Genomic DNA, 9426 nt, shown 5'->3' with positions numbered 1-9426 from the left:
TTTGGTATATTTGATGGTAAGGATGGCTGTCTTAATACAAAAGTACTTTAGCAATAGAACTAGGTCATTATTGTTTAGTACTGTACTTCTTCACTCAGTTAACCTTATTTGATCCGAAAATCATTAATTTCTGTATAATGTTGGCTATACGACCAGGCCACAGAAAAGATCTGAAATATCTAATAGTCATTTGGCTACAAAAGAGTGTTTTCTTGAGACTTGGAGACATTCGTCACTTTGTACTTGAAGGCATTCCTCAAGGAAACAGTCTTTAAAACAATGCACAGGACCTGGGTTCCCAGAAGGGATTGCTTCCTGCTCCAACACCCACCTGCAGGGCATCCTTTCCGGCATTTTGTATGCAGTGCTGTAGAAGAAGGGCAGCTGCCTGGGAGACCTTGATGCACTCCACACAGGCCTCCAGTTTCAGTTGCTCCTCTAGGCGCTGTAGGCCACTCTTGCTGGCCCAGAGGACATGGCGGCGGCCATGGGGGGTCCGAGGGTGGTCTTCCCTGTATTTTTATTAATTTAGCTGCCTCATTTCATTTCATTCTGGTTTCATAACCACCAAAATTCTTTTTTTATTAATTCTTTTTAAAAATTATATTTAACTTGTGTACAAAGGAGATCATTTAACAAAGTAGTTGATGAGTACAATATATATTGATCAGTATCACCCCTTTCAAAATTTCCACCCATCCTTTCTATAATGCCTATCTCACACTTAAAAAAAATATTTTGTGGGCTAGGAAGGTGGCTCAGTGGTAGAGTGATTGCCTTGCATGCATGAGGGCCTGGGTTTGATTCCTCAGCACCATATAAGTAGAAAATGCAAGAAGTGGCGCTGTGGCTCAAGTGGTAGAGCTCTAGCCTTGAGCTAAAGAGCTAAAGGACAGTGCCGAGGCCCAGGGTTCAGGCTCCACGACCAAAAAAAAGAAAGAAAAAATTGTAAGATATATATTGAATTCTTGACTATATTCTTCTCTTCTACATTTGTCTACAACTTTCCTCTTGACCAACCCTACCCCAGGATTTTTATTTGTTGAAGTTTGACTTTCTTAAATTTTACTGGATTAGAAAGTGGTATTATCACTGTTGTAAGCACATGACTTTACCTTTAAATATATGTGCTTCTGCTTGATGCTAACATATTATAATACTCGGTTAAATTACTATATAATCATCCAGAAGGTAATTTTTTTATATTTAGATTTTTAGTGCCTTTGGCTGAATTTATATTTAATGTCTGTTCTTTATTCTGCCAGATAATATTGTATACAAGTGAGTGTATACTAAATCAAATATGGAAGCTAAAGTAAGTATTCTTTAAAAAAAAAAATTCCGCAATGTCCTTCTATTGCATCAAATGTCTAAAATAGCAAAAATTGCTATTTTCGTCTACTGAGGGCAAGCCACTATTAAAAGACCCAGCACAAAAAAATGTTGATTGCCTTTATCTGACTATAATTTGTATCAATTGAGCAGTACAATAAAAGTCAAAGTAACATCCACATAATGGCAAAAACAAGGCATAAAACCCAAACTCGATATCCTTTAAATGTGCCCTGGCTAGAGCCCTTGAGATTGTCTCCAGACTTGTAACACAATCAGGGCTGAGAAATACCATGAAAATGTTTTCTTTCAATCACGTGTAATTGGTATTCTTAAAGTGAAGGAAAGAAAATAAAGGGGATGGGATCTTTCGATTTGCTGCTTTTGTTTGGAATTGCTCCAAATCACAAGTAACTACAGGGCAAATTGACATCTTCTCGGTTCAGTTGTAACCTTTTCCTCCTCCATTTCTTCTAAAGGTGTGTAAACAAACAGATTTCAGTCAGGGCATTCAAAAGTTAGTCTCAAAGCAAACTTCCTTCCTTGCACTTGAGACTAATCACAAACTGGCTTCATTTTCACATTTCCAAATGTAGTTCTCTTTTTCTCCTCGTCATGTGTTTATTTCTATAATGTTTCTTAATTCTTATTGTTTTGTGAATGAACTATGCAAATTGTCACTTGAGTAACCTGAACTGGTTCATACTTTCTGCCCTTTTCTCCATGTTTTCTGCATCCCTTATACAAAAATAGCATGCTCATCCTCAAGATGCTTTTAAGACATTCTCAAACATCTCAAACATTGATCTTCCTCTTCCCTTGTTGATGGTGCTCATTTTAGGACAACTGCTGCATATATCAGGCCACTAATGTGGCAGGCATTCATTCAAACAACAACTATGCAGTGAGCCTTCCTCAACATTACACATTTTACTCAGCATCAGGACTAGATTTGGGAAACAGGTATAATTATCTAGCACCGAAAGATTCACATGCTAGTTACAGGGAAATACATGATAAAAATATAATGTATAAAATGCTTCATGTAGAAATGAAGCAAAACTATAACAAGTTAGAGTAAGAGCAAGAGTCAGTAAACTTGATTTAAAGAACTGGAATCTAAATAAAATAAAATTTATTTTCTCTATTTGTAAAACTTTTTTGTAGTTTTGTTTTTGCTTATTTGAGACACTTCTTGAGCTTGAACTCAGGGTTGGGTGTTCTCCCAGAGGTTTTTTTTTGTTTTGTTTTGTTTTGTTTTTTTTTTTTTTACGGGGCGGGGAGGGAGGTCTGGTCGTGGGGCCTGAACTCTGGGCCTGGGCGCTGTCCCTCAGCTCTTCAGCTCAAGGCTAGCGCTCTACCACTTGAGCCACAGCGCCACTTCCAGCTTTTTTTCATTTTTGCTTATGTGGTGCTGAGGAATTGAACCCAGGGCCTCGGGCATGCAAGGCAAGCACTCCACCACTGAGCCACCTTCCCAGCCCCTCCCTGAGTTTTTTAACTAATGAGTAGAGCTCAACCTCAGGAAACAGCTCTGCTTCGGGTGTTTTAGTGGTCAATTGGAAAACAGACTCTCACAGATTTTTCTTCCCTGGCAAACTTTGAACCATGATCTGCAGATCATGTCTTTAAAAACTATTGTTGTTGGAGAGGAAGATTGCAATGAGTAAGAAGTTATAAGGTATCATAGATCTTAGATAGCAGTGATGTGTTTATTTTCTTGATTGTGGTTGTGTTTATGCAGCTATATACATATACCAAAATGGAGTGATTGCACAATTTAAACATATGAAATTTATTATTGTATGACTATTTTAGCTCAATAATTAATTTCTTTCATAGTCAACTGAAATCATATAATTTTTATTCATAGGAATCAGTGCCTTATGGTGGTCCAGGCTGTGGCATATTTAACTCTATATGTTAAGGAAAATGTCACCAGTTAAAAATGACCGTAAAGCAAAGAAGTTTTCTATCATATGCATAGATGATTTGATTATACACAGACTGCTTTTCAGTTGTAATTTTAGTAGGGTAATTGCTAATATAAGTAAATTGTGAAATCAAGGGTCTATTCTCAAAAGGTAATCAGTTTTAACCTGAATGAACAATGGTTATTAAACCATTTAACTAATCTTCATAATTAGATTTCAATTTGGCCCTACCACATTTTTAAGGAGCCAGGTAGTACAGAAGTACAGTATTCAGTGCTTTGGGAAACTGGAGTAGCCAAGATTCTCAAAATTATATCTTTAATGCCTTCAAATGTTTACCTGAAGTTTGCAGAAAGTAAAAGCTACTACATAACTTACTTTCAGATCCACTGTGAAATGTCTTCATGTACCATGTGTCACCGACATGGTCACAAACCCATTTTCAAACATTTTAAAGCTAAGAAATTATTTAGTTTTAAAAGTTTAATATTTTTCTTCTCTCTCACTCTCTCTATATACTTAATTGTAAAAACAAAATTTAGAATTTTCCTTGGTAACCTATTTTAGAGATGAACGGATGAGTCAGTACGCGATGGAAATTTCCATAATTGTCATCAAAGCTTAGGCTTTTAAAACTGGAGGAGCTAAAGAAATCATCTAATTGAATTCTTCATTTTAAAGATGAAAAATTGAAACCTGCGGTGCCGAACAAAATTGCGATACTCAGGAAAGAGAGAGTGGGAATTAAAACCCAGAGAACACTTACTTTATCTTCTCTCTTGAGAATTACAAGCAAAAAGAGAGGACAGATCTTCAGATTAAAGAACAAAATTTCCCATGTCCCAGAGTTCCTCAAATTATTATTCAAAGAAAGAAGTGAGGCTATCTGCTCCACAAGTGCACTGGCTTCTGAATCCTTCAATAGAACAGGCTTTGTGCACACTTCACTTGTTAAAAATGTCATGAATATTAAATAATTGACAGCTGCATGCTTTGACCCATGCCTGAAGCAAGCGCCAGGTATATTAGAAACAGCATAGTTCTACAAAGAATAGAAGGAGAGAGCTAATTAAATGCTGTAGAACTCATCTGCAGAGATTGAGATGCCCTCTGGCATTTGTTAACACCAGGCAAAAGTCCCTAATTATAGCTACAGTGTTCATGACACTGAAATGCTTAGAACCAGCCTGGTGTATTTTTCCATGTCTATCATTTTATCAGGAAATGTGAAACCATGAAGAACTTGACAGGTGTCATTTTACTCAAATGGAATGGCTTTCAACAAATGTAACAAGGAAATGCATTTTCCCAATTAGATCAAATTAAATAATGAAAATGCCTTCTTTGCCTCTTCCTGTGAGTTGATAAAGGCAGGGACCATAAGGAATAACTCCAGCCTTGAGAGATTGACAGTCTGGTCAGCAGGGTGATGCTGTCACCGCTAGAGTGTAATCCATTTGAGTTGATGGGCATCACTGAGAGGAAAACAATAGCATTTAGTTCAATTCTGAAGATGTTAACTCACCCTTAAGTAGGACTGGTCTCTGTGTTTGATCTTATGGATGAAGACCACTTTACAATCAAGTTTACAACCGTGTTTATGCATGCTCTTGGAGTCTGTCTAAAGCTAAATCTGTATTTTATTTTTTCGGTTGTGGGGCTTGAACTCTGGGCCTAGGCACTGTCCCTCAGCTCTTCAGCTCAAGGCTAGAACTCTACCCCTTGAGCCACAGTGTCACAGCTGATAAAGAGTCTCACAGACTTTCCTGCCTGGGCTGTCTTTGAACTGAGATCCTCAGATCTCAGCCTCCTGAGTAGCTAGGATTACGAAGTGAGCCACTAGTACCTGGATAAATCTGTTTTTTTATATGATTAATCAATAGATAATGTTTGGAATGTCTATCCCTTAAAGTCTCCCAGTCACTTCATTCCAAAAATGCTGTACTGAGATTGTCAACAGCTATCTAAACTATCTAGCTGAGATTCCCGAAGAGAACCAAGGTCTAAGCAATTACTACTCCAGCATTGTGAAATGTATACTCCTGAACTCAAATGTCTTATAATTCTCTCAGTCTTGTCATATTGGAATAGAATTGCTCTGATTTTTTTCCAGTTCTTGATTGTTTCTGTCTGAAATTCTGTTTAATGTTAATTCATCTTCTTTTTTAATGTGTATAGACAAACACATCTTAAACCTGAGGCAGCACATAAAAACCTAAATTATTATAATCTAGGACAAAATCTTATTCTACAATTTGATTTGCAAACCAGAAAGCTATGTGATTTCATATAAACACTAATTTGTGTGCAGTATATTTGTGAGAAAGCATGAATTAACATCTTGGTTATGACCAGAGACTATGCTATAAGTTGGCTTGGATCTTTTTTTTTTTTTCATTATTTTCTTTTACTTTATTTTTTTGTCAGTCATGGGGCCTGAACTCTGGGACTGGGCAATGTTCCTCAGCTCTGCAGTCAAGGCAAGAGCTCTACCATTTGAGCCACAGTGCCATTTTCGGCTTTTTCTGCTTCTGTGGTGCAAAGCAATCAAACCCCCAGGGCCTCATGCATGCAAGGCAAGCACTCTACCACTGAGCCACCTTCCCAGACCAGTTGGCTTGGATCTTAAATTCTTCCCTAAACCCCTACTTGCTTGTACTATTCTTGTCCAGGTACTTAATATTTTTGGTCTCAGAGTATTCATCCTACAAAAATAAATAATATATATTAAAATTCACAGTGAAAAGAGATTTGGGTTAACAACATAGACTTTGCAAGTGCTGTACAAACAATGCAGAAATGTAATATATATATATATATGTATTTATATTTTTTTGGGGGGTGGGTCCGGTTGTGGGGCCTGAACTCTGGGCCTGGGCGTTGTCCCTCAGCTCTTCAGCTCAAGGTTAGCGCTCTACCACTTGAGCCACAGCGTCACTGCCGGTGTTTTCTTTTTTGCTTTTGTGGTGCTGAGGAATGGAACCCAGGGCCTCATGCATGCAAGGCAAGCGCTCTACCACTGAGCCATCTTCCCAGCCATATATATATATATATATATATATATATATATATATATATATATATATATATATATATATATATATATATATATATATATATATATATATATATATTAAGGGAAGCAGAGTATTCAGATTATAGCCTCCACTTAGAACTCGTTTTATGCACATTTAGTTTTTTAATTTTTAATACATTTTTAATGTAAAAATACTGTACAGAGGGGCTACTGTTACATAAGTAGGGAAATTAGTACATTTTTTAATCTAGCATTGTTGCCTCCTCCTTTGTTGTTCCCCTACCATCCCTTCCTTCTCCACCTCCCCAAAAGTGAGTTTAACTTAAAACTCAGTTTAAGTGATCTTCATATATCAACCTCCTGACTAGCTAAGGCTACAGATGTGAGCCACCAATGCCCAGTGAAAATTCATCTATTATTTATCAATAAACAACAGATTCAGAATATCCAAGAGAATTCCAATCTGATCCGATTACACAGAGTAGTAAAATGGCTTACTTCTTTTCTACTCTTTCAAGAATTAGATGTCTGACATCCAAACCTTTGAGAGTTGCCTGTGGATTAAATGTGTAGCAGTCTTTCCCAGTTGTCTACAGCAGAAGAAATCTGGGCTGAGACAATATTTCAGGGAAGAAAGATCTTTCCTTGTGCTGCTGAATTCAGAGCCTGAGCTCATAGCTAATTCATCCAACTCTGATTAGAGCAATCTTTTATTGGTTTTCTAAGGATTTATAGTCACTCTCAAAACTATAGCTTCAGTTATTTAAAGGAATTGGTTGCTCTTCTGCATGCTATAACTTCGTGATTCAGGTTGTGCTAATTTAGAAACAGATAATTTAGCGTCTTAAACAAATAGCTACTGCTTTTCGTAATACCATGGGTAGTACTGTGGACTGAACAGTTCACTTGGGAGGGAGTGTCAGTGACAATGTCCCCCATCTCTTGGCATGATGGCTACTTGAGCTATGTCTTACCTTTTATTCTTCCCCAGAGTAATAAATACATATTCATTTGAAGAACAAGAATAAGGGACACCATTGTACTGTTTCTCTCAATAGTATTCAGAACATAAATACAGCTACCTTGCATTTTAAATTTGAAATAAGGGAAACAAGAAATGTGTGCAGTCCTGTTGATTAAAATGTGCAGTCCCAAAGAAGATAGCTGAGGCCAACCCAAAATGAAAACAAGCCAAACCAACTGAAGAGGCTCGGGTTGGATTGGCTTAGACAAGTCATGTGATCCTCTCCAAGTTTGCCATGCCTATGCACATGCCAGTCCCCATGTGCCAAAGTGTAGCAAGAGATTAAACTAGAGTACAAGTATCTTACAGCTATTACTGGCCCAAGCAAGTTGCAAGCCCACTCTAAATTCAGTATTGGTAAGGAACTGCCAAAGGACACAAATAGGAGTGGAGTAATTTATGTCAAATAAACAACAGATAGTTATGCTAAAAAGCAGCATCGATATCTACTGTGTAAAGCTTTTAGAAGGATGGCTCATTGAAACACCCCAATCACCATCCAAAGGCATTCTGTAAACAGTCACAGAGGGATATAGAGATCATATTCAACCAATTCAGTTTAATCTAATCAAATTACTAGTAATTTGAGTCCTGATGCATACAAGAAAAGGTTAGATATATTCTTAGCCCTTGATGTGTCTGAAATTTAATTGGGATAGAGCAGGCTAAGTAGCTTGAATTCTTGGGTAGAGACAGCGCTGCTTAAGTGAGCTTAGTTCTAATTAGGTGATATTTGGCAGGATGGAGGATACATGAATCTTTTGCCACTTATCTCACAAATGCCAGATTGTGTGATAATATATGCAGAGATGTTCTATGTAAATTTTGCTCTATATTGCCATAAAACTTCTCCCACTTGCTATATAGAATCCCCCCCTGCATTCCTTATTTATTCTAAGGAGAGGTTTCCACCTAGCTCCCTGCCAGTCTTGTCACAAAAAATAAATAAATAAAACAAAACAAAAAACAGAGTAGGCATTCTCCAAATATAAAAACCAGTTGTGGTGCATCTTAGGATATCCAAATCCGTAAGAAGATTCACCAGAGAGCAATAGAGCCTTTGGATAATGAGCCCTACTTCCTAACCTGATACGTAATCAAGGCATTTGGACATGGTTCATCCACACCAGTCTCTACTCTGTGTGTGGAGAGGGAAAGGTGAATAAGCTTCAAAGTTAGATGCAGCTACTAAGATCATTGCTAAAGACTGGATGGTTTGCAGGGCTTACTCAAACCTTTGTCTTTTAACGAATCTTTTCAGACTTTCCAAAATGCACAGTGAGAAAATTATGACTTACCTCCTGAGGACATAGTCCTTATAGTATATGCTCTAAAATACTTTTATGATCTTTAAGTAGTTGTACTAAGGAATTACTATTCGCCAAAACAGTTTATGAGTGTATCTCACAGTGTATCTTGTTTAACATCACCACTTTCAACATTTTCACCCACCCTTCCCAAATCACCCCTTCCCTCATTCTTCTTGATAACATAGCATTCTTTTGGCAATGTTGGTCTTCCTCCTCTACACATGTGTTTTTGGTAGTTCTGGGATTTGAGCTTAAGGTGCCATACTTCAAAGGTGCCACAGTGACTTTATATTCCCTGGACAAATTCTTGCATACTTATGTAGAGAACAAGAAGCAGAGACACTCTTCCAAAATGTTTCACAATATTATCTATACCATAAATGTAAGCTACCTAGCACTTTCAGTGGAAAAGAAGAAACACAGAAAAAGCATACAGCAATGAGTCATAAAAGATGAACTATCTTCTTCAAAGACCTATTAGAGGTAGCAGTTTCATGAAGTTTATCACTTATGCCCAGTGTGAGAGGGCTACCCCTTCCTAAACAATTTATCCTTCTTTCTGCTTACAAAGGAGCTGATCATTCTGCTCTGCTACATTCTATATTATGGTCAGAATCTCTTCTCTAGGCTCTCCATCAAAGTTTTCCAATCACCATGGAATCTCAAGAGCTTTCACCCTGCTCTTGATCTTAAGATTTCTCTCTGACTTCGGTGTTTTGGCTTTATGTGACAGCCTAGAAACTTATGCCATATAAAACTGAATTTGAAGGAAGATCATATTACTCAACG

General features: G+C 37.4%; 1 protein-coding gene across 1 annotated transcript; it reads right to left on the bottom strand.

The window, feature by feature from the left end:
- Positions 1 to 271: 271 nt before the first annotated feature.
- On the bottom strand, positions 272 to 8638 carry LOC138831576 (guanine nucleotide-binding protein G(I)/G(S)/G(O) subunit gamma-10-like). Its single transcript, XM_070028638.1, has 2 exons — positions 8622 to 8638; positions 272 to 461 (listed from the first exon to the last, which is right to left on the bottom strand). Exons 1-2 carry the CDS (start codon positions 8636 to 8638, stop codon positions 272 to 274), a joined length of 207 nt encoding a protein of 68 aa, XP_069884739.1.
- Between the last annotated feature and the right edge of the window lie 788 nt (positions 8639 to 9426).

Source organism: Dipodomys merriami, unplaced genomic scaffold, assembly GCF_024711535.1.
Source record: "Dipodomys merriami isolate MVZ:Mamm:240054 unplaced genomic scaffold, mDipMer1.0.p SCAF_2, whole genome shotgun sequence".
NCBI lineage: Eukaryota > Metazoa > Chordata > Mammalia > Rodentia > Heteromyidae > Dipodomys > Dipodomys merriami.
Note: the sequence above shows the minus strand (reverse complement) of the source record. Positions and strands in the feature narration are given on the sequence as shown.